At 46.4% G+C, this 25,175-nt stretch overlaps 1 protein-coding gene across 1 annotated transcript in view; it reads left to right on the forward strand.

Moving 5' to 3' along the window:
• Positions 1 to 25,175, forward strand: part of Dlgap3 (DLG associated protein 3) — a 43,702-nt gene that overhangs the window by 9,747 nt on the left and 8,780 nt on the right. Inside the window, exons 5-7 of the mRNA XM_052177420.1 lie at positions 11,113 to 11,326; positions 11,491 to 11,804; positions 12,112 to 12,197. Coding sequence (XP_052033380.1) covers positions 11,113 to 11,326; positions 11,491 to 11,804; positions 12,112 to 12,197 — 614 coding nt within the window. The remainder of the gene's footprint in view (positions 1 to 11,112; positions 11,327 to 11,490; positions 11,805 to 12,111; positions 12,198 to 25,175) is intronic.

Genomic DNA, 25,175 nt, shown 5'->3' on the forward strand with positions numbered 1-25,175 from the left:
CTGCTCCTTCCCTTCATCCCGCCCCGCCCCGCCCCACCCGGCCTGCCCCAGACGTGGTAGACTCCAGCCTCGGGACGTGAGCATTTGTTACTGCCTGGGCGTCTCCTTCCAAGACTCTGCTGTGGACTACTCCTTCACTTCTTTCTCTTCTCTTTCTTTTTCCCTTCCCTTCTATTTCCTTCCTTCCTTTCTTTCTTTTTTCTTTCTTTCTCCTTTTTTTCCAGATCTCTTCAGAGTGTTCTGAAATTTTAATCTAAGCCTTCCAAACATTTCCTATTCCTCGCCTTCCTCCTCCTCTCTCTCCTCCTCCCACCTCACATTATCTAACAGTGTATATACTTGGCATATTTCTCCTGGAGGTGTGACTTAGAGACTTTGCTTTACAGAAGAGGAGAGGTTTAAAGCAGCAAAGACACTGCCCTGTTGTCTCTCATGATGCTTTTCCTCCCGAGTGGATTTCTCTCTTTAGTATTTGCTTTGGACATCTTTTCCCATCTTTGGCTTTAGAGTGTTTTGTCCCATATGTTTCAGGTATGTTGTTTTAAATAGTTTATGACTGAGATCTTACATCCATTTGGTAATTGCCTGAGAGTTTTGTACGTTTATATTTATTGTGGTATGCTTGGCTTTATTTCTGTCATCTTACTTTGTGCCTTCTATTTATCCCGCTGGGGTTCAGGAATGCATGCTGGGGTATATGTGTGGAGGTTAGATGACAACATGGAGGAAGAATTGCTTCTGTTCTTTAACCACGTGGATCCTAGAGATTGAATTTAGGTCGTCAGCCTTGGTGACAATCCCCTTTAGCTGCCAAACCATCTTGCCTGGCCCTATCCTGTTTCTTAGATGATACTTTCCTTTCTTTATGTTTGTCTGTCTGTACTCCTTTCAAGTTTGTTGTGACAGTGTCTCACTGTATAGCCTAGGCTGGTCTCTAACTTGCTATGTAGCCCAGGCTGGTCTATAACTCGTGACCAACCTCCTGCCTCAGTCTCTTGAGGGCTAAGTTTATATCAGCACATCCAGCAGAGTTGATGCTTTTCTGCCCCTTTGGATTGATGGAGTTTGCTTTATCCTTCTCTCTGCCAAATCCCATGCTGGTTTGACAGTTACATACTCCATTTTATTCTTTATGGTTACTCCTGTAATTTTAATGTGCATACTTGACTTCATCTGAAGCTGACAAGGCTTCCTACTCTCGCTCTGAATAATGCACAGTCCTTAGGGTACTTTATTTTTGATGGCCTCTTTCTTCCCTTTTTAAGCCATAGAAATTTATTTGGGGGCGGGAGAAGGAGGTTCTACCTCAGAGATGGAACATTTGCCTCGCATGAGCGAGGCCCTGGGCTTTCTCCTCACTGTCCACACACACACAAACCACTGTTTTCCAGAAATGCTGGGTGCTGGAAATGTAGTGTTAACATGTCTGCTACAGTGCTTTCCTCTGCTGAGGGACTTGTGTTCTCATGTTGTTTGAAAAAAGATATTTTACTGTTGTTATTAGTATCACATTTATTTGTTACTCGTTCATTTATGCATTTTTGCCAGCGTTATCGTGTTCTTCGGCACACACGCATGTACTTCCGCATGCATGTACTTCCGCATATACTCGGAGGCTGGAGACAACTTGGAAGAGTCGGTTCTGAGGACATCGGCCTTGGCGGTGGCAATCACTTTTATGCCTTGTGTCATCTCACAGTGCGATGCTCGTTGCCCGCCCTTCAGTTCCGGGGCCTTACACGTCTGCGGCTGTGCTGTAGTAGCATTATAGCCCCAAAATTCTTTTGTTTTTACTTTTTTAAGTTATATTTTTATATTAGTGTGTGTGTGTCCTACGGTGTACACATGGAAGTCAGAGGACAACTTGTGGGAGTCTTGTTTTTCCTCTCATGTGGGTTTCAGAGATCAAACCAGGCATGGCGACAAGCTCCACCATCTGCTGAGCTATCACCTGCCCTTAGAACCCTTTTAACTTTTTTATTTAAAGAAAATGATTTTTGTTGTTGCCATTGTTGTTGTATTTTTGAAATAGGGTTTATCTGTGTAGTCCTAGCTGTCCTGGAACTTTCTCTGTAGGCCAGGCTGGCCTCAGACTCAGAGATCTATCTACCTCTGCCTCCTGAGTGCAGGGGTTAAGGGTGTGTGTCACCACCTTCTGGTCTCTTTTTCGAGCTGGTCTTGAAATTACTATCCTCCTGTCTCAACCTCTTGAGCAGCTGGATGACAGTCTGTACCGTCAGAGCCGATAAATCTCATTAAATTTAATGGAGGTATCTTCGTTAGGGTTTTACTACTGAGAACAGACACCATGACCAAGGCGACTCTTATAAGGACAACATTTAATTGGGGCTGGCTTACAGGTTCAGAGGTTCAGTCCATTATCATCAAGGCGGGAGCATGGCAGCATCCAGGCAGGCATGGTGCAGGAGGAGCTGAGAATTCTACTGAGAGTTGATCTAGCTGAGAATTGATCAGAAGGCAGACAGGAGAACACTGACTTCCAGGCAGCAAGGCGGAGGGTCTCAAAGCCCACCCCCACAATGATACACTTCCTCTAACAAGGCCATAGCTGCTCCAAGGCCACACTTCCTAATACTGCCACTCCCTGAGCCAAGCACATTCAAACGACCACAGGAGGTATACCTCACAAAGTTTTCTCTCCCCCACCCCCCCAGAAAACTTGTTTTAATATAAAATGAAATCTTTGCTTTAATCCAAGAACAAAACAAAATTAATGTTTCTTGTATTCTAATTTAGGCATATGATTGATTTTGAGGGTGTTTAGGGTGAGAGCATGTGACATTTGTTTTTGGGTTTTGAGTAGGGTCTCACGTAGCTCAGGCTGGCTTCAAATTCATTGGGCAGCTAAGCATGGTCTTGAACTTCTGATCCTCCTGCTTCTACCTCTCAAATACGGGGAAGACAGGTCTGTATCACTATTATTGGCTTTAGGCCGTCCTGTGGGTGGGGTCCTAGGCTTCATGCATGCTAGGAAGGCACTCTACTGCTCAACAGACTCCCAGCCCCTTGTTAGTTTTTATGCTATTACTCCTAAGTTACACACATAAACACACATAGACACAGACACAAACACACACACACACAGACACAGACACACACACATAAACACACACAGACACAGACACACACACATAAACACACACAGACACAGACACACACACACACACATGCACACGCACACTCTTTTCCAGGTCATTATAGCTTTGTCTATGAGTTCCTTCCTCCTAAAGTATGTTCTTTAGTTTCTCGGTGACGGTTGGTAGCACACGCTGACAGATTGATGCCACTTAGCTTGCCAGGGGACATCCACGGCAGTGTGGGTCCCTCTCATTGTCTGATATTAAGAAGTGTGCTGCACCACAGCTGTCTTTGAGTACAATTCCCAGTTTTCTCTGGCTGCTGTTGAGAGCTTGCTTAGACTTTGGTGTCTGCATCTTTCCTATGGTGTGCATGTCAGTACGCTCCCTAAATCTGAGGATCTGTGCCTTTCATGAATTTAGGAAAACCCACCCTGCCTCCTGCGTACTTATTAGCCTGGTATGCCCCCACTCCCCAGCCTTTACCGTCAAGTGACAATTGAACCCATAGGCTCTCTCACCTTGGGGAAATGCTCTACCATGCTGGTACACCCCCAGGCCCTTCCTCTCTGTCCAGTGTCGTGGTGTGTACCTTTAAATCCCAGCATCCGAGGGGAGGCCTGCTTTTGGTGAGTTTCAGGCCAGCCTGTTCTACACATTGAGTTCAAGGCCAACTAGAGCTTCTTAGTGAGAGCTTGTCTGAACAAAAGTTCTTTTCTTTTTGAGGCGGGGGGTGTTTCAAATTTGCCCAGGCTAACCTTGAACTCAGTCTACAGCCCAGGTGCGTTCTGAATTCATGGTCCTTCTGCCCCAGCTTCCCTGTTGGCGTTTGTTGTAAGGCCGTGGTCCCATGCTTGCTTGGTTTATGTGCTGGAGGAGGTTGACCTCGGTGGTCTTGGGTGATGAGAACTCTACAAATGAGCTGCACTGAAGCCTTTGGCCATGGCTTTCCTGCCTTCTCCTCTCCTTTCTCTTCCCCTCCCCCCCCCTCCCCCGCCCGTTGCCTCCCATCACAGGTCTGTCTGTTTGCTGGCTCTTGTCCCGTGTTTGTATTTTCGATAGTTTTTTCCCCTCCACTCTTTAGATTGGACAGTCTGTATTGCTTTGTCCTCAGGTTTGCTGATCATACCTTATATTAAACCTCCCGATGGAATTTTTGATTTTAGTTAGTGTACTTTTCAGTTCTCGAATGGATGGATATTTGTTTCCTAATTTTTATCAATTCTCTCTCTCTCTCTCTCTCTCTCTCTCTCTCTCTCTCTCTCTCTGTGTGTGTGTGTGTGTGTGTGTGTTGGTGCACACACACGCCACAGTGCAGCACAGTTGCAGGTCAGAGGAAACGTTGTGGAGCCCGTTCTCTCCTGTCTGTGTGTGGGTTCCGGGTGGGAAGGAAGAGAACCAGGCTTGTCTGGCAAGAGCCTTCACCCACTGACCCAGCTCGCTGGTTCCACGTTTTTTCTCTTTAAGCAAAATAATAATTATAAGGGCCCGGTGAGACGGCTCAACACTTAAAGGAGCACATTGCTCTTACAGAGGACCCAGGTTTGGTTCTTAGAAACCACACCATGCTGTAGCTACAGTGCTCCGGGAGGGGGAGGGGAGAGCCAGTGCTCTCTTTTGGCCTCTGAAAGCACCTGAATGCACATATACTCAAATCAAAAACAAAAACAAAAACAAAAACAAAAACAAAAAAAGAACAAAAAAAAAACCTAGGCCCACAGTTTTGAAAAGCCAATGTAGAATGATGTTGAGTTTGGTGTCAGCTGGGGCTGCACAGTGAGTAAAGCTGCCAGCCTCCCCCCTCCCCCCCTCCCCCTCCCTCTCCATCCCTTCTCCCTCCCCCTCCCATCTCCCCTTCTCCCTCCCCCTTCCCCTCCCCCCACTGCCAGGAGCCACTGTCTAAGCCCCTCCCCCTCCTCTTCATTTGGTGATTGTGACTTGAATCCCTGAAATCTCTGTCGGCATGCCTGCCTTTGGTCTTTAAGCATGGCCCCCTTTAGCTCTTTGAATATGATTATAATAACTACTCTGTAGTTTGTGTGCGATAAACCCAACATTCTGAGACCATTTATACTTTCTTCTTTATTTGCATGACAAAATATTTTGTTGAGTACTAAGCATTTTAGGTAACATAGTGTGACAATTCTGGGCTCTTATTTTTTTTACCTCCTAAAGACTTGCTGTTGCTTTGTTTATTTGTCTTAATTCCTGGAGCGAACCTGTGAAATCTGCTTTCCCTGCAACAGAGCCTCTGATTCTTCACTCTTCTCCCCCCCCACCCCAGTTCCTACCGCTTTTAGAGCCTTGTTTCCTAGAGGTTGCTCAAGTGTCTGCATGGCTTTGTTTTGGCCAAAGGTGGGGTAGAAATTGTCCTTAAAACCCCTGAGCCAGCGAGGGTTCCTCTCTCTCTCTCTCTCTCTCTCTCTCTCTCTCTCTCTCTCTCTCTCTCTCTCTCGGTTTGTGGTTGGTTTCAAGCCTCCTTGGCTTTCAATCATCACCAGGGTCTCCTGTGTTTCTTGTGCACGCGTGTATAGGTTTCCCTGCTGAGGGACGTTGGGTGACGGTGTACAGATTTTCAGACCTTTCTCTGTCTCAGTCCCAGGATTCTCTGTAAAGTATCAGGCCAGTACTGGTGAGATGGCTCTGGTGGTAAAGACGCTTCTTCATATGTAAACCTGGAGACCAGAGTACCATCCCCAGAACCCACATAAAGGTGGAAGCCCCCCCCCCAAAAAAAACCAAATTAAAAAAAAACCCTGCCTCAACAAGGGTCTCTGATTCCAACACTTGTGCCATGGCGTAAGTGTGCATACACAAAATATACACAACAACAACAACAGAAATCTTTAAAAATGTAAGTCTAGTCAGCCAGTCTGTTGCTTGCTGCACAGTCTAGCATTGTGGCTGGCCTTCCTGCTCTTCACACTGTACCTGACTGTGCTCCAGCTTCAGCAGCTTGCTGGCTGAGGCAAGAAAGCATCTCTGTGGCTAGCCTGCAGCATCGGGCCTGCCCTGGCATCCTGCCACCATTGGAGCTGGGGCCTTGGGGATTGGGAACAGGATCAGAGTCCGCCTTCTCACCCAAAGCATAGTCATTTTCCTGTTTGTGTGCCTTTGATCAGTCTTCAGAGTGACAAAATGGTTGTTTCTGATGGTTGTGTCCATCTTGCGAGTTGTCTGGGGACTAAGATTTGTTGTTCTCATTTTGTCTGAAGCCCTGAGCAAGTCTGGGGGATTCCGCTGGTGCCATCGCCTTCCCTGCAGTGCTCCGGTGTCTCCATCCGGAGCTCTGGCTCCTTCCCTCCTCGGATCTTAACCTTTCTTCAGGCTCTCCATCTCTTTGCCTCCCTCCTCTGCCTCTTTGTGTTGACACGTTCTTAAGATTTCTTCTCTTCTTTCTTGAGTACTATTAACTTATAAATTGTGCTTTAAATTCCACCGAGGGTTTTTTTTTTTAATTTTTAGAAATTTCTTGGAGTTCCTTTTCAAATCTTTAATATCCACCCCAAGCCAACTTTTTGTTTTTGCTGATATTTTTTTTTAACTTTGTGGGGTTGGTTTTATTTTGTCTTGTTTGTTTGTTTGTTGTTTTTGAGGCAGAGTCACATGTACCTCAGGCTTATACAGAACTCAGCTGTAGTGAGGATGCCCTTGAACTCTTGATCCTCCTGCCTCCACCTCTGAGGTGCTGGGACTACAAGCATTCACCTAGTTTTATCATTTAAATTATAAACTCTTAAGCATAGTTTATTTAATACTGGGTGCAATATAGCCTTAGTACTTAGGAGAATGAGGCAAGGAGATTGTTTGTGTCTAACATTTTTGGGTTATCCTGGGCAAAATAGAGACACAACATTATTTAGCCAAGCATTGTAGCTCACACACATTGGAGGTAGATGTAGGAGCATCAAGAATTCAAGGCATTGATGGTGCATGCCTTTAATCCCAGCACTTGGGAGGCAGAGGCAGGAGGATTTCTGAGTTCGAGGCCAGACACAGAGAAACCCTGTCTCAGAAAACAAAAACAACAACAACAACAACAAAAAAAGAATTCATGGCTAGTGTTGTCTCCACTGTGAATTCAAAGCCAGCCTGGGCTACAGGAGACCCTATTTCAATGACAACAAACAAGGGACTCAGAACCAAAACCACAACAAAATTCAAAACAAAGCCAAACAAACAAAAACAACAACAAAAGCCCTCATAACCACAAAGTACAATGTGGTTTAAAAGAGACTTTGTTATAGCTAAGGTAACACTAGCTCCTGTAACAGAACGCCTGCCTTCTGGATGACTTAGCCCAGTAATGATTTAGTTCTTTTTTTAATGCCGTAGTTTGAATTAGTTACTCATGACTACACGATGAATTGCCCAAACAAAGAGCCTTACATTATCTCCTGGATTCTGTGGGCCAGTTCTCTTGAGTACATCTTCGCCCCATGCACCTGGGTATGGTGTCCCACAAGGTTGCAGTCGAGGTGATGGTCAGGCTGTAGTTATCTCACAGCCTTGAAGGCTTACTTATATGTGTACCCATGTGGCTGTTGAGAGACCTCAGCCCTCCACGGGGCAATAATAAGAGTTTTACCTCCTTTGTAGTAATGGCAGAGAGAAGTTCTGGAGGTGAGGCAGAGAGACAGAAACTAAGGTGGAAGCCACCTTGTCTGCTACATTTTATTCTTTAGAAGTGGACCACCGGATCTAGCCCACTCTCCAGAGGAAGTATGCGCCATTAAGGGTATTATTGACATGTAGACAAGGCTATGTCTTGGATTGGCTTTGTCAGACAGGTTACCTCCTCCTCAATGTGGCTTCCTCTAGATGAGGCCAGAGCAGCCTCAGCGAGGCGTGCTCTCCTGGGATACATTCTGTGCTTGTTTCTGTTGGAACATTCCTGATCTGAGACTGCTTGATGTTAATTTTTAATCTGGGCCGTGCAAGCCCATGCATACACAGTCCTGAGACGGTAGGAAGACTGGTTTGTGTGCACAGATTCATGGAGGATTTGCCTCCTTTCTTCTCCTTGGCATGTCAGCTATAGACTGACTTCCTTGTCATGGGCTTATGGTGATGACTGATTTTTTTTTAAGTCTACATTATCATTAAGGTTTATGAAGGTTCTCATTTCTGCATCTCATTTGGGCTTTGCACAGGCCCAAAGCCTCACTCCTGCATCAGAGTGGGTGGTAAAATGTAAACCTTTGGTTGCCGAGACCAGTAGCCCCTGCCTCCAACCTTCTGCCTCCACCAGGCTGTTTACAGCTTTGGCACACACAGTTCATATTCTTATTTCCCAGGCTCCTCTTTGCACTGGCCCCCTGGGGACTGATCTCGCTTTTCTTGTGAGCTCAGCTATGCATATAAAACAACTATGTTTAAGCCAATGTTGTAGACTGCTTTGGAAATCTGGAGGCATTTCCAAAGGTTAGCTAAAGCGAGCACCGTCCTTTGGGTGTCCAGGATATTACCCAGCCTCCAGCTGGACCCACCAGCTCTAGCATGGACAACTTCCAATTAGATCCAGACAAAGTATTTTCCTCTCCATGCGAAAACAGCTTGTGGTTCTGACTCAGGTTGAAGTCAGACTGAGGATCTTATTTCCCTAGAGGACTCTAACTCTCCTGCAAGTGGGTATTGGGAGAAATAGAGTGGAAGTCCAGGTAGGGATAATGGGAATAGTCACAGTAAAATGCTATCATTTGATAATCACAAACAGTGTGGGTCAGTGCACAGAGTCCTTATGTGCCTGTGGTTTCCTTGGATCCTTGCTCATTGTTGGAACCAAGTCACCTCTTGGCCAGTTCTATTGTAAGATGACAGCTGCTTTCTCTCCCTCTGTCTATCTCATCTGTCTGCTTTGAATGGAGTTCATGCTGCATGTACCTATGGGCGGAATTTTAAGGGATTGGTACACCCTGGAAAAGAGAGCCCTCCTTTCTGAGTGGTCTTGTCAACATGATCCAAGACAGTCTCACAGCTCATAGGCTTCACCAGTGTTTATTTGGCATCTACTGTGTGCCCCATGCTTTACATATTGAAGAGGGCTGGAGTTTGCATGGCTTTGGGATCTAAGAGATTCATTTCATCTTAGAGGCCCCAACAACAGAAGCCAAGAACACCCTTGGCCAGGGTTAGATCAGCTCCTCTGTGCTCTGGGCAGAACTCTTTGGGCTGGATGGTTTCAGCAGGGAGCCCCTCAAGGCCAGGAAGAACAGTTAGTTGAGCTCCTGCATTTTAGGAGTTACCCTGGCCCCGTGCTGTCCTTGACACCCTGGAGAGGAGGACTGAGCCGGGTACTAGAATCCTGGGCAAGAACTTACATGCTACAGGATCTAGGAACTACACAGTATTTGGACATTTGCACATTGACAACCAAGTTGCTTTGGGAAAAGCCACGGGAAGTTCAAAAGATACAGACACAGTCCTGGGTCATTCCTTGGGTCTATACAAGAGCTACCAAGTAGACTTATCTGGACTTAAGATTCACCACTTTTTAGGACTGTGGTCTGGGGGATGTAAAAATCTAGGGGCTTCATTTTGCTCAGAATACTTCAGCAGTTTTGGTTCTAAGCAGCAAAAGCGAAGAGCAACAACGGTCCCTCAAGGGCAAGTTCCACAAGCTCCTCAGAGATTCTGAGGACCAGCCAACTTTACAGAGGACCCAAGGCATAAGTAAGCTCTTGCAGTTCAGTTTTCCTGCCTACCAGGTGGGCATCCTTGGACAATATATCTGCTTCCCTGAGCTTGATAGATGGGGCTGGAGATGCTTACTGTAGTTGAGCAGAGTCTAGTGAGATCCCATACAACTGATGAGACCGAGTTAGGGAAACCATTGAGCTGTGTTCTACTTAGGGACACTTTGAGGTTTGCCACTACAGACCACTGTAGTGACATGCATCTTTCCAGGGAGAGGTCACAAAATCCCCTTGCTGTTGTAGTGCCACTGGTTTGTTTTGGAGAGCCTCATCTAGGACTTCACCCAGTGGCCTAAGCATCACTCTCTGCGGGAGGTGGGGTGGGGTGGGGGTTGCTTTTCGGCTCAGTGGTGACAGTGGTGTAGTTCTTATGATCACCTGGCCAGTGCTTACCAGGTAGGCCCTGGGATATCCAGATGTCAGTCTCTGCTCCAAATGCCTTGTGTGTCTATTTCAATTCTCTTGGCAGCCCTAAGCTAGCTAGCACCTTAGCACTCACACTAGACAGATGAGTAAACCGATGTCCCCAGATTTGTACACCTTCAGCCCCACTCCTAGAAAGTGAGTGTCTATGGCTTGTGCAAGAAGCTCCAAGCTTTGGCTGAGTGGAAGTTCAAGGTCAAGTTCATACCCAGAGAGTGATGCTTGGGCTTTGTACCTGGGTGGTGCTATTGGCATATTCATGATGGTAGGGACAGGGCAGTGGCCAGTCGGTTAAAGAACAGCCACAGGTAATAGGTGTGTACAGCCGGGAGCGGCTTGGGACACTCGTAGGACACTTTGCTCTATTACCAGTCCTTTGCCAAAGATCTTTCTCCTATTGCTTTTAATCAGTTCATAGCCAAGCATGGTGCTGAGTACCTGTGATCCCATCCACTGGGGAGACTGAGGCAGAAGTGCTCTGAGTTCTGCTGTCCACCTGGGTGACCATGAACTGGTTCTTAGGGAAAAAAAAACCCATACAAAACCAAAACAAAGTCATAACAAAAAGCGTTCACTCCTACAGTCGGCCCTACACGGGAAGCTGGCCGGGAGGGTGGTTCTGGTTCTTTCCGCCAGGTTCAAGTGTAAGGAATGTGAAGCAAGGAACTAGATGGAGGTCTGCAGTCTAGCTAGAGTACAGCACCCCTGAAAGGAGGTGTAGGTTGGGGTTTGTGTGTCTAGGGGCAGAATGGACCAGAGTAACCCCAAGGCAGGCCTAAGAGAAGGGTAAGACAGAGTCGGCTTCTGTAGACCTAAGTGCTTTCCAAAGCGAAGCTCTTAGTTGACCCTATCCTATCTCAGCATCTCAATAAAGGTCCTCCTGGTCCCCTCCTCAGCTAAGCGAAGAGTTTAACCAGCAGCTGGAGGCCGTGTGCGGGTCCGTGTTTGGGGAGCTTGAGTCCCAGGCCGTGGACGCCCTGGACCTGCCCGGCTGTTTCCGCATGCGGAGCCACAGCTACCTCCGGGCCATCCAGGCCGGCTGCTCTCAAGACGACGACTGCCTACCCCTCCTTGCTGCCCCTGCCTCTGTCTCAGGGAGGCCCGGCTCCTGTGAGTATGTTTCTGTCTGCCCCTGACTGCCAGTTGCTCTCATCGCTTCTCTTTCTGGGTAGGATTAGGAGGGAGGAATGGTCCTTGGCCAAAGGGTCTTGTGTACCACGTGGGTGTGGCTGTGGGTGGGGATGATGAGCGACTCTCTGCATCCCCGTCTGCAGCCTTCAACTTCAGAAAGGCCCCGCCCCCCATCCCGCCGGGAAGCCAGGCCCCACCCCGCATTTCCATCACCGCCCAGAGCAGCACCGACTCTGCCCACGAGAGCTTCACCGCAGCGGAGGGCCCGGCCCGGCGCTGCAGCTCCGCAGATGGGCTGGACGGCCCCACCATGGGCGCACGCACCCTCGAGTTGGCACCGGTGCCACCCCGGGCCAGCCCCAAGCCCCCCACACTCATCATCAAGACCATCCCTGGCCGAGAGGAGCTGCGGAGCTTGGCGCGACAGCGGAAGTGGCGGCCGTCCATTGGGGTGCAGGTATGGTTGGCAGTAATAGTTATCCAAGGCTCTGGCTCCGTGTCGTTGGGAATGGATGGAGGAAATCAAAAGGGACTTCTGCATACACAGACCTTAACAAACAAATTTCCCTGGGTTGAGAGTAGACACATCTTGCTCATTGATAGACAAGGCTGCCTCAAAATAGTTCATCGCCCTTCTCTGGTCCTATTTGTTTGGGACTTGCCGGCTAGCTTGGTACCTAACCACTTCTGGCCATTCTGGTTCAGTGTGGACCATGTGCTTCTTTGGCTAGCCACAGCCACTGACTCCTCCACCCTACCACCAGGTGGAGACAATCTCAGACTCGGACACCGAGAACAGGAGCAGAAGAGAATTCCACTCCATTGGCGTTCAGGTGGAAGAGGACAAGAGGTAGGTCACGGTGTGTGTGTGTGTGTGTGTGTGTGTGTGTGTGTGTGGTGTCGTTGGGGTTTGAGGATGAAGGGAGCCAGGACTGTGTAATGTCTTTGCTGGCCTACTGCTCTTGCATAGGCTATTTACCTAGAAATGAGAGTACACCTGTGTGTGAGTGTGTGTGTGTGTGTGTGTGTGTGTGTGTGTGTGTGTAGGTACCAATGTTGGAGGTTTTCAGGAGTTGCTTCTCCCCTTCTGCAATGATTTTGCAGCAAGAGCTTCTACCCTCTGTGCCCTCTTGCCTGCCCACCTCGTTTTCTTGAGACAAGGTTTCTCAATGGCTTGGTACTCACCAGTTAGGCTACACTGGCTGGCCACTGAGTCCCAGGAATCCTCCTGCCTCCGCCTTCCCAGTGCTGGGATTACAAGTACATGCTACCATACTTGGCTTTTTTATGGGGGTTCTGGGGGAGAAACATAGGTCCTGGTGCTTGTATGAGAAATGCTTTACCACTGAGCTGTCTCCCCACACCTTTCTGCTGGGGAGGAATCAGGGTACATATGTGTCATATAGTGATGTTGCCACGGTAGCCATTAAGTCTACATTGAGTGCTCAAACTCCTGCCAATCCAGACGATCAGAGGCTGCAGGAGAGATATGGTGGTCAAGGGAAGGAAGAGGGCTTGGGGGGAATGGGCGTGGGTGGGTTATAGGTTGGTGCTGAGCAGGCCTCCAGCAATTGTCCTTTAGCGGGAGATGACAGGATTCTGCCAGCCCCTTGTTACATCCTGTGGTGTACAGGAGTATGAGCTCAAAAGAAACAAACAAACAGGAAGATTGCCTCTCCTGGGTCCCTGGCAGTTATAACACTCCTCCTCACTTGGCTCACACGGGCATTTAACCAGCAGGGGGTACCTATTATGTGCCTGAATTGGTGGTGAATCAGAGATACTAGAATTGCCAGCAGCCACTAGTCTGGCATTAGGTGGCCTCTGAAACATTGCCTCCTTAATTTCCAGGTGAAGGATTAACATTGTGAGCTCTGGGGGAGCCCTCGAAAGAGTCCCCTCTGCTTTGCAGGGGGAGCCTGTAGGGAGATACTTTCTCTAATGACCAGGTGGCAGTGCCACTCTGGCCCTACATGTCATCTGGGCTGCAATGACACCAGGCTGGCAGGCTGGAGTATTGTGGCTGGGAACCTTCTTGGCACTGGCTCTGAGGGCTTCATAGTAATGGGAGACATTAAGGCCGTATCGGCGGCAGGGAGGAAACTGGAGCCAGCGCAGCAGTTCTTCACAGCTGTTCTCAGGCACCATTGTGGGGCTTTCCAACCCTCCCAGGGTCATTCCAGTTTCTGGGAACCTCGAAAGTGGCTTTGTTTGAGTGCCTGGTCAAGTCTTAGGGTTCTCTGGGGAGTCATTGTTTCTGTCCTCTCCTGCTACTATGGCCCCACGAAGCACACGAAGCACCGTCTGCTCCTGAGATGGGGTGGTAAAAGCCACCCAGTTACCTGACCTACTCCTGCAGCCTCTGTCCTCCAAACCCTTAACATGTCATAAAAAAAGATGGAACAATGGCTCTGCATGACAAAGTCCATCAAACCATGGCGTGAATCCTTGAGAGGAGTTAAGAGTCATGGGTGGAGATAGTGCTGTGCTCCGCTCTCCTTCCTGACGTCCTTAAAAGCAACCCACGAATGTTCATTGGTTCTCTGCAAGGCCTTTTGACTCCTCAACCAGATAGGTCCATACTGGAGGGTGGTTCTCCATCCCTTCTAACAAGCCAGAGACTTGCAATGGTGCAGCAGGCCTTCGATGAGCGCCCAGCCAATGACGTCATTCAGAAGATGATTACTGAGCCTTGGTATCTGACGGCTCCTGGGCTGTGTATTGAATGCCCTGGGAACTGTCAAAGGCATGAATTTTGCCCATAGAACTTACAGGCTAGAGAGACAGACGTCAAGACAGTAATTAAGCCATGATTAAAACCAGGATTCTAGGTAATGGTATAATGTATAACAGGAGCTACCAAAGGAAAGAGGGGATACAGTGAACTTAGAGCAGCAGGAGATGAGCGCATTGGGCTGATGATGAGGGTGAGCATTTGAGGAGATGGAATAGCATACAGGGAGGTGGAAAGACCAGGCATGTGCTGGGATCTGGGGGAAGGTCATGTGGCCAGTGTGGACGGGTGGGCGGTGCTGAGAGAGAGTTGGATAATGCCTGGGCTAGGTTGTACAGGGCACAGGCTAAAAGAACTGGGCTCTAATTATAAGTAATGAGTAGCTATTAAAAGGTTAAAAGAATGGCTTGACACACTTTAATTTATGTTTACAAAAGAGCATTAACTACTGAATGGAGGTTTCCTTCCTTCCTTCCTTCCTTCCTTCCTTCCTTCCTTCCTTCCTTCCTTCCTTCCTTCCTTTCTTCTTTCCTCCCTCCCTTCCTTCCTCCCTTCCTTTCTTCCTCTCTTTTTTAAAGATAGGGTCTTATATATAACCTAGCTGGCCTAGAACTCACTTATGTAGCTGAGGCTAACCCTGAGACTCTGATCCCCCTGCCTTCAATTCCCAGTGCTGGAATTATAGGAGTGTCCCACCACATCACGACCAGCATTAAATGGAGAGTGAGTCTGAGGAAGAAATAGAGGAAATGAAGTTAACCAGGATGACTTTCATGATGCAGAAGGCTGGTGGTGGGTGGTGTTTGAACTCTGGTGGCTATTACAACAGACCTTTCTCCTATGGTATTTATAACTGGCCAGTGATAGTGTTTGTGAGCTGTTAAGCTTTGGATAATTATTTTCAGCAATTTTGCTGGTCCTTTATCAAGTCTCAAATTATGATAATTGTGATGGATTTTTTCTATACAGCTAACTATTTTCTTCAAGTGAGGATGTTTATTTCAAATCTAAATCTTAAATTTTATTTTCCTTTGCTCGAAATGATGATGAATGTCTTTAATCCCAGCACTTGGGAAGCAGAGGCAAGCAGATTCTACCTTTGTTAGTTCAAGGCCAGCCTAATCTACGTAGTAAATACCAGGTCAGGCAGGGGTACAGAGTAAGACATCGCTTACATTTTTTCTTATAATAATGTGTCAAGTAGGACTTCAGCTCCCTATTGAGTGGTGGTGGGCTTATTTATCCCATTCCCGATTTATTTGGTGTGTATGTGTGGCAGTCATAGGATAACTTGTAAGATTTGGTTCTCTCCTTCCACGTTGTGGGTCCCAAGGATCAAATGTCAGACCCAACAAAAAGAACCTTAGCTGGGCGGTGGTGGCGCACGCCTTTAATCCCAGCACTTGGGAGGCAGAGACAGGCGAATTTCTGAGTTTGAGGCCAGCCTGGTCTACAGAGTGAGTTCCAGGACAGCCAGGGATACACAGAGAAACCCTGTCTCGAAAAAACCAAGAACCAAAACCAAACCAAACCAAACCAAACCAAAACAAAACAAAACAAAAACAAAACAAAAGAACCTTTAGCTGCTGAGCCATCTCACTGGGCCTAATATATACTTTGTTTATTTTTATTTAATATGTATGGCTGTTTTGCCTGCTTGTATATCCATACACCATGTGCATGTAGGATCCCTAGAGGCCAAAAGAAGATGCCAGATCCCATTTGTAACTATAGTCACAAATGGTTGTAAGCTGCCATCTAGGTGCTGAGAATCAAACCTGAGTCCTCTGGAGAATAGCCAGTGCTCTTAATCACGAACCCATCTCTCCAACCCCCAAGATAGACTTCTAAAGATCACATTTGATGGGTACCATTTTTGCTGTGTTTAGGAATTCTCTCCTATTCCTACTCTACTAAAGGTTTTTAAAAATGAAAACCCTTTACCCTCAGTTCTTCTTCTTCTTTTTTTTCCTGGTGCTGGGACTCAAATCTAAGGCTTTGTACAAGTTAGGCAAGAGCTCTACCATTGAGCTGCATCCTCATCTTCATTTTAAAAATATAAGATTTGAGTAGAATTTAATTGAATGTTGAGAGTCTACTGAGATGATCTTAGACTTCCTTTTTCTGTGTGGAATGTGATGTAATAGATGAATACATTTTCCATGTTGGTCCTAGTCTTTCAAACTTGGGATAATCTCTGCTTGATCCTATTGTGTGTTTAGATTAAATTTGGCTTTACAGGGTTTCAGTAGTGTCATAAGCAAGTGTATTTCCTGCTTTGAAAAAGCTAGCCTTGGCCCCGGGCAGTGTAGTGTCAGGACCCCCAGGCTTCTTCTCATTTCCTGCTCTTCCACCTTCTTGTATGACTTCAGAGCCAAAAAAGGAGTGTAGTTCAAAAATTATATTTACTGCATCTGTATTCTTAGCAGTTGGAAGGAGTGTAGAAAGAGGAGGATACTGTCTTCTTTTATAAAAGTCTTCCAGGAAATTACAGTACCTTTACTCAAATATTTACTGCAACCACATCACATGGGGGAACCTAGCTGTGAAGTACAGTCTAATCCATGAAGCACACGGCTAATAATCAGGCCCTTTTTTTGGCCAAAGACAAAACCAAAAATGGATATATGGAGCCCTGGCACTTTTAAAAATCAGTCTTGCTCTATTTTTTATGTATAATTTTGTTTATATATAATTAGATCTTTGACTGTTTATTCCTTGAAGATTTTTATGTACATGTTCATAAATAATATTGGCCCATATTCTTTTTAGATACTATCCCATGTAGAGCAGGTTGGCCTTGAACTCCTATCCTGCTTCTATCTCTCAATGGCTAGGATTACAGGTGTGCCACCCTGCTTGTGCCACAATTTTGTTTCATTTGTTATTCAGTTTAGATATCAAGTTCATACTAGACTTCTTTTTTTTTTTTTTTTTTTTTTTTTTTTTTTTTTGGTTTTTCCGAGACAGGGTTTCTCTGTGTAGTCCTGGCTGTCCTGTAATCCCAGCACTCTGGGAGGCAGAGGCAGGTGGATTTCTGAGTTTGAGTCCAGCCTGGTCTACAGAGTGAGTTCCAGGACAGCCAGGGCTACACAGAGAAACCCTGTCTCGAAAAAAACAAATCCAAAAAGCCAAAAACCAACCAACCAACCAAAAAAAAAAAAAACCCAAAACTTTCTATTCTAGTGTTTTTTGGGGATTGAAGAAAAATTTAAACTATCTTTAATCTAGTCTGGTTTTATTTTTTCCTTCTTCTTGAGTCAGTATTTTTAAACTATTGTATTAAAAATGGAGAGTTTACAAAATTTTTGGCACAAAATATCCTTTCTCGCCCTGTTATAATGCTATAAATATACGTTCTTTTTCTAGGTTGTTTTTATTTATTTATTTTTTGCATTCATAGCACCATGTTGTCTTAGTTACTGTTCTATTGCTGTGAAGAGACACCACGATCAAGGCAACTTATAAAAGAAGGCATTTAATTGTGGGCTTGCTTATAGGTTCAGAGGGTTAGTCTCATGTCAGGGAGCATGGCAGCAGTCAGGTAGGCCAGCCTGCATGGTGCTAGAGCAGTAGCTGAATATCTGAAGACAGCAGGAAGAGAGACAGTCAGACTGCCTGGTGTGGACTTGGGAACCTCAAAGCCCACCCCTGGTGACATACCTCCTCCAACAAGGCCGCACCTCCTAATCCTTCTAAAACAGTTCCACAACTGGGGACCAAGAATTCAAACATATGCCCCTATGGGAGGCTGTTCTCATCCAAACTACCACATACATGTATTTATGCGTGACCTCTCTTTCTTGATCAGCTTTGCATTTTTTTAAAGCTTTGTATTTTTTTAACACTTAAACATATTTTTAAGTATTCTTATTAGTTTTTGAATCTTGTTTTTTAGTTTTGGTGAGAAGTATTTCCTATTTTTTAATATGTGCTGAGAAGAGGGACAGAGGGAGGGAAAGAGACAGAAAGACTGACTCACGTAATCTTAGCTACCTTGATGCGTAGTCAAGGATAACTTTGATCCCCCTGACTCCACTCCCAAGGGTTGGGGTTGCTGGCATACAACACCATGCCTGCTTTTCATGTGTGCTTTCATGGCTAAAGTCCCATCTGACTATACTGCTGCTGGATCTTCTAAGTGTTCAGAATTAGTGTCTTTTATTGCTCAGTTTTAAATAGTTTATAACTTTCATAATTACTTTCTCTCTCTCTTTCTTTCTTTCTTTCTTTCTTTTTATTATTACTATTAGTTGTTGTTGTTGTTTTAATCTCTTTTGAGACAGGGGTTCTCTGAGTAACCCTGCCTGTCCTGGAACTCACTCTGTAGATAAGGATGAATTCAGAATTCACAGAGATCCTCCTGCCTCTGCCTCCCAAATGCTGGGATTAAAGGTGTGCACCATCACCAGGCCCATAATTTTTCTTTTCACCCATGCATTATTTAGAAGTTTATTGTCTGCCGGGCATTGGTGGCACACACCTTTAATCCCAGCACTTGGGAGGCAGAGGCAGGCGGATTTCTGAGTTCGAGGCGAGCCTGGTCTACAGAATGAATTCCAGGATAGACGGGGCTACACAGAGAAACCCTGTCTCGAAAAAACAAAACAAACAAACAAAAATCCAAAATAAACCCCAACAACAAAAAAGAAGTTTATTGTCTTTTTATTTTCTGAATGTATTTTTTAGAGGGAGGGAGCATATATCTCATTATTAATTTCTGAATTTCCTATATGTGGCCATAGTATGTGTTCTGTCTGACTTTCATTCTTTAGATGGTTTCCTTTTAAATATTTAATTTTTTAACTTTTTATTTTATGTATATAGGTGTTTTTTCTGTACCACATACTTGCATTGACAATGGAGGCTTGAAGATGCCATTTGAACCTATGGGACTGGAGTTACAGATGCATATGAACTGCCTTGTGGGTGCTGGGAACTGAATCTGGGTCCTCTGGAAGAGCAGCCAGTGCTCTTAGGGCTGAGCCATCTCTCCAGCCCAGTTTCTTATGTTATTGAGATAGTCTCCTTCATGCATACATAGATAAAGTAGATGCATATTTTTGTATATGTTAGCTATCTCATATATGATTAGACTTATAAATTATAAATTCCAGATGCTTATCTTCCATCTTCATGATATATTTAATCCACAAGTACAGGCAGAGCAGTATGTAAAATGTCTCCCGCAGGCTGGGCATGATGGTTGTCAGGAGTCAAGGCCAGACAGATCTCTGTGAGAGTTGGAGGCCAGCTTGGTTTGCATAGCCAGATCTAGACCATCCAGAGCTATATATATATATATATATATATAATGTGACCCTGCCTCAGAAAAACAGATTCACAGAAGTACTTCAGGAATTTGAAGCTAGCCTAGAAAAGATAGTGAGACCCATATTAAAAAAAAAAAAAAAGGGCAGAAGCAGGTGGGTTTCTGTGAATTTGAGGCCAGCCTAGTCTTCATAGCAAGGACCAGGTCATCCAGGGTAGCATAGGGAGACACTGTCTCAAAATAAAATCTATAAATACAATTGATGATACTTACTCACAGTTTTTTCTAGTGACTAGTCAGTGGTCCCCTGTAGGTATAAATGAGAGCCTCGTTTTATCTCATGGTGATTTTCTCAGAGGGGGCTGTTCCGAGACAGGGCTAATCTCAGAAACATGGTGATCTTCCTGGGTCAGCCTCCAGTCTTCTGGAATTGTAGGCACGCATGCTACACCATCTTAGCTCCCTCTTGCTAGCCCGTGCGCGCGCATGCTTATGTTAGCATTTTGATTACACCTCTTCAAAGGGCTGCGTTAATCAGCCGTTCTGGGCTTTGTGGTCTAATAGTGTAGATTTACAAACATGTCTGAGTGACTTGCGTGCTCAGTCTGTCTCTGCCCACCCCTCCCTCGGGGGCTCCATTTCCTCCTCTCTGGGGTACTACTTGAGCGCTAGATCCATTTGAAAATTAATACCTCAGCTTGAAGTTTCTGTGTTTCCCTGGTGGAACACACTGGAACCCCACATGCCCATACAAAACAGCTTTCATGTTCTGGTTTCCTTGCATCCCCCTTCCTGGCTGCCTTCCTGAAGCGTCTTTAGTCTGCATTTATAAACAAAGCTGACCTCTTTGGCTGTTGACTTTACGCAGGAAATCTCCTTCCAGCTCCCCATGGAGCATAGGTTTAGGGTCTCTCCTCTGTCCCTCCCTTCCAGCCTTCAGCATATGTCTGGCTCGATCTGCCTGTGGTTTACTTGGCTTCAAAATCCACTCACTACTCAGGTTTCAAGTCTGCTTTGTGTTTCTGGAGCCTGAAGCTGTCCCCCATTTTCAAGCCTGGCATGGGAGTAGAGACACCGTTCTGATTTTATTTTATCCAGCTCTTGTAGGTGTTTGGGTGTGGGCGGGTGCGTCCTCCATCCCTTCTCCTGTATTGATCAATCATTTCCATGAGGCCAATAGCAGCTAAGCCAGGGAGAAGTGGACCAAATGGAGCAGTTTGAAAGCAAGGGGAAGCAGGGCTGACAGGGAATGTGGTGAGGTCTTAGTGGTGAGCATGGGGGAGGGGAGATGCTGAAGAACTGAGTTTGGGGGATAGGTGATCACACTGGGAATTCAGAGGGAGTGGCAGGTGGGGACAGGGCAAACCTAGCCCATCTCTCTGGCCAGATTTCTCTGCTTGCCTGCAGAAGGCGTTCATCCCGTCTGTTCTGACTTACCACACACCACTACCCGATTGCTACCTAGAGGTGAGTCGTGGGATTCAGTAGCCTTGCTCAGCAAACTTCCAGGGCTCCCTCTGCCCACTGTTCCTTGTACTACTTTTTAAATCTCAGTTGAGGGTTTCTACCTCACCTTTGATCACTCAGTTCCCAGATTAAAAACACAAAACTTTTTTTCCCCTTCCCTTTCTTCCTCTTGCTCTGGCCCCGTTCACTCTGGTCCATAGGTTCTTTGTTTGTTTCTTGTTACGGATGGTTGTGAGCCACCATGTGGTTGCTGGGATTTGAACTCATGACCTCCGGAAGAACAGTCGGTGCTCTTAACTGTTGAGCCATCTCACCAACTCAACACAAAACTTTTATATGTATAATAAGCCTTAGCACTAGAGCTGGGGCAGATATCTACCCTCTATGCTATTATGTCTACTTCCCTGCCAATAATGCCAAAACATGACTTGCCATATTCTGTCTGGGCCTCTCTTACTCAGACTGGCCAGCCCTTATGTCCCATTCCCACGATTGCTTGCCTCATAGCGTCTTCTCTCTACCTTCTCTCTTTCCCTTCATGGTCCTCCTCAGATCCCCAGCCCGGAAGCCAAAACCCCACCTACTTCTCTGGAGCCCAACTATAAGCTGATGACATCTTTATTCAACCAATGGTTTTATTGGAGCGAGGCCACATAGCATCACTTGGTGTATGTGAGGATTCTCACAGACCAAACCTCAATCGCCACCCATTTTTCTGGATTCTTAGCTTCCTTGCTCGCTAGCCTGAACTTTGGTTTTAAAAAATGGCAGGGCATCGTCAGCAAGAGGGCTGCCTGCTATAAATCTCACAGCCGGAGCCCAGTCCCTGGAACCCGTGATGGAAGGAGAGGACCAACTCCCGAAGGCTCTCCCATGATCTCCAAATGTGTACCCTGGCACGCACCCATGCACAGAGCAAACTAACAAATAAATGTAAAGACGCGCCTGTCAGTGTGCTCTGTGTTAGCTGCTTGGGTGGAGTTCCGGTGTACTGCCTCTTCTTTTTGAGGCTTGTCTGTGCTCGCTGTCAGATGCCCATCATCAGTGAGACTGAACTCTCCAGTTCCATCCCCCCTCATCCCTGCTTACCTGCTTACTGGGTCCTTGTTACACTTGTCAAGTACTGTGAAGGTACCAGGCTACTGAGATGAACAGAGCAAGACTGACCCCTCCCCACCCCACCCCACCGCACCCCCCAACCCTTGGAGACTTAGCTCCAGAGTCATCTGAGACTCTCACAGAAAACAGAATTAGCCGTTCCTACTGCACCTGTTTTCCCAGTCCCAGCCCTCTGGACTATAATTTTAAAAGTACAGCGTATACAGAAAAGCCTTCCTGAGACTCATAGGACCAAAGAAAAGGTGATCTTGTTGGTTTTGATGTTTAGAAATATGGTTACACAAATCCCAGGACTCGGAATTCTGTATCCCAGCACTGGGGAAGCAAAGGCAGGTGAATCTCTTCTAATTTAAGGCTGGTATAGCATTGAACCTTGCCTGTTAGCCACCCCCAAACCCCTGTTACACTCTTTTGTCCTTCATCCTAGCCCCTTTTCTTCTTCTAAACTGTCTCCATTCTGATTGTGTGTCATATATATCCATGTGTATATGTATGTATTTAAATCATGTTCCATATAGGAGAGATATTCATCTTTTTATTTTTTTCTGGTTCTTCGAGATAGAGTTTTTCTGTGTAGCCCTAGCTGTCCTGGAACTCACTTTGTAGAATAGGCTGGCCTCGAACTCACAGAGATCTGCCTACATCTACCTGTGCTGGGACTAAAGTTGTGCGTCACCATGGCTGCCCAGCTTGGGATATTTATCTTTTATCTCTACTATTCTTGTTCACTTGTCTTTCTATAAATCCCACCCCCAAACCTCCCTATAATTTCCCTTCTACCCACTGTCTCTGTTTCTCTCTCTCTCTCTCTCTCTCTCTCTCTCTCTCTCTCTCTCACACACACACACACACACACACATACACACACACAAATCTAGATTCTGCATCTGAGAAAACCAGGGCTATTTTGCAAGTCTGACTTATTTGGCTTAACATGATGATGTCCCTCTCCTATAAATGTCACAATTTCACTCTTCTTCATGACTATCCACTCTTTTTTGTTTTGTTTTATTTTTTGTTTTTTGTTGTTTTTTTTTTTTTCAAGACAGGGTTTCTCTGTATAGCCCTGGCTGTCCTGGAGCTCACTCTGTAGACCAGGCTGGCCTCGAACTCAGAAATCCGCCTGCCTTTGCCTCCCAAGTGCTGGAATTACAGGGGTGCGCCAACACCGCCCGGCAACTGTCCAGTCTTAACTGACCCTGTGACATCTAAGTCCATCTTGTTGGATCCTGGCTTGAAGTCTTGGCTGCTCTCTCAGAGATGAGCTACTTCTCTAGAGACTGGTGTGCTGACATGTCCCTCCCCTGCCCACTCCTCTTCCACCCCCACCATCCTGCTGCCAAACACTCCTGGCAAAACCCTTGCCAGGAGTGGGTACTGCATGTTCCCTGAATACTATGTCTCTTGGGGTAATCCAATTTCTGTCCAGAGAGCCACAGAAGGGACAACTCCCTGAGGTAGCCAGGATAACGATTTCCAGCCTTCAGTTTCACATGAGTGGAAAATGACAGTGGAAGCCAGTTCCTACTTGGTGTTTACAGTTGCTAAAGACTGCAGCCGTAACTATCAAGTCCAAAACCAAATGGGGATGTAAGTTCTGGACTTTGAGACCTTGAAAATTCATGTTATTTTTAGGATTAGGTTTGGGCATGAATTATAGAAAACCCGTGAAAGACAGTGACTTTCCTATGTCACAAGTTGCTTTCTTGCTTACTTAGGTACCCAAAGGGCTTGTTGGTGTTCCACAGGGTCAGAGCCCGGACTGTTTCTGCTGTACTCCTTTCTTCACATGGTAGCTCATGTTCTAAGAGAGTCACTTGAGGTCTCGCTACTGACTCTGCGTTATAGTCATCAAGGAGGAGGAAGGGTCAACAAAAAAGGTTATAACCGGTTTTTCCCACATTGTGTGTGTGTGTGTGTGTGTGTGTGTGTGTAGGTTAGAGGACAGCTCGTGGGAGTTGCTTCTCTCCTTCCACTAAATGGGCCTCAGAGATGGAACTCCTATGGTTGGGCATGGCGCAGGTTCCTTTACCCGCCGAGCCATCCTGCTGCCCTTTACCCTACTTTGAACCACACTTTCATTATTGTGGCCTTTGCACGCTAGGCAAAGTTCTCTCCCACTGAACTACATGCCCAGCCCAACACATTGTTTCAAAGAACACTTTCTGGAACTTGTACATAATAGTTCTGCTTACATCCTATGGGCTAGAACTTTGCCGCACCATGTAAGTTATAAGGGAGATTGGGAAATGAATTATTATCCCAAGTGGCCACCTGTCCAGCTTAAAATCATGGGATTCTGTTGCTGAGGAAGAAAGGAAGAATAGATGTTGGGGATAATTAGTACTCCCCACACCCTAGCAGCCAACCAGCCCATCAGCCACACAGCCAACATTGATGTTTGAGGAACTGCTCTATTTAGTGAGAGAGACGGATATGCAAATAACGGACTCGGGTACCACGTGCCGGGAGGATAAAGGAGGTTTTGTACCGAGTGCTGCGGGAGAACAGATGGAAATGATCAACAGCAATCAGAATAATTAATGACTACAATGCCCGAGCTGGGGCCCGCAGCGCTACACTGGGCTATTGTGTTCGGACGGCTCCTTTTCTCAGTGGCAGAGAGAGCCACAAACTTCCCTGCATCTCCACAATAGCTCGCACAATGGTGGGCCAGGTGCTGGCCCCTCTTCCCATACATTATCTCCCAGCACCCTGGGGCTGCTGCTGCTGTCATCCTCACTTAAAAGATGACAGGCTCCAGCCGTCCAGCTGGCTTTGGAGCCAGGCAGTCTGGCTCTGGAGCACCCAGATTTAACCCCTCCCCTCTGGTCTGCTGACACCCACAAGCCCCCAAAGCTCACTCTCCTTCCTCTCCTGACCCCCACAAGTCCCCACACACTTCATTGTGATGGCGGAGGCCATCTTCCAGGACCTTCCATTTTCACACCAGCGCCTACCTTGCACGTACCTGTTCCCTCTTCTTAGCCATCAGTCCTGCAAACTGATTGCTGCTCTCTTCCTAAGTATAAGGTGGCCTGGGGTGTGGTGTGGTGACCTGAGGTGGCTTCAGTATGGATTGGGTCACTGTCCCATCTCAGGAAGTCACTTTGCCTGTTAAGGGAGCTTTCCTCATCTGCGACCCTGATGCTCGACCTCAGGGTTCAGTGAGTTCTCGCCCACTGAACTACTGATTAACTTAGCACATACTAAGTGCTCAGAAAATGTTAATTGTT

Source organism: Apodemus sylvaticus, chromosome 3 (genome assembly GCF_947179515.1).
Source record: "Apodemus sylvaticus chromosome 3, mApoSyl1.1, whole genome shotgun sequence".
Taxonomy (NCBI): Eukaryota; Metazoa; Chordata; class Mammalia; order Rodentia; family Muridae; genus Apodemus; species Apodemus sylvaticus.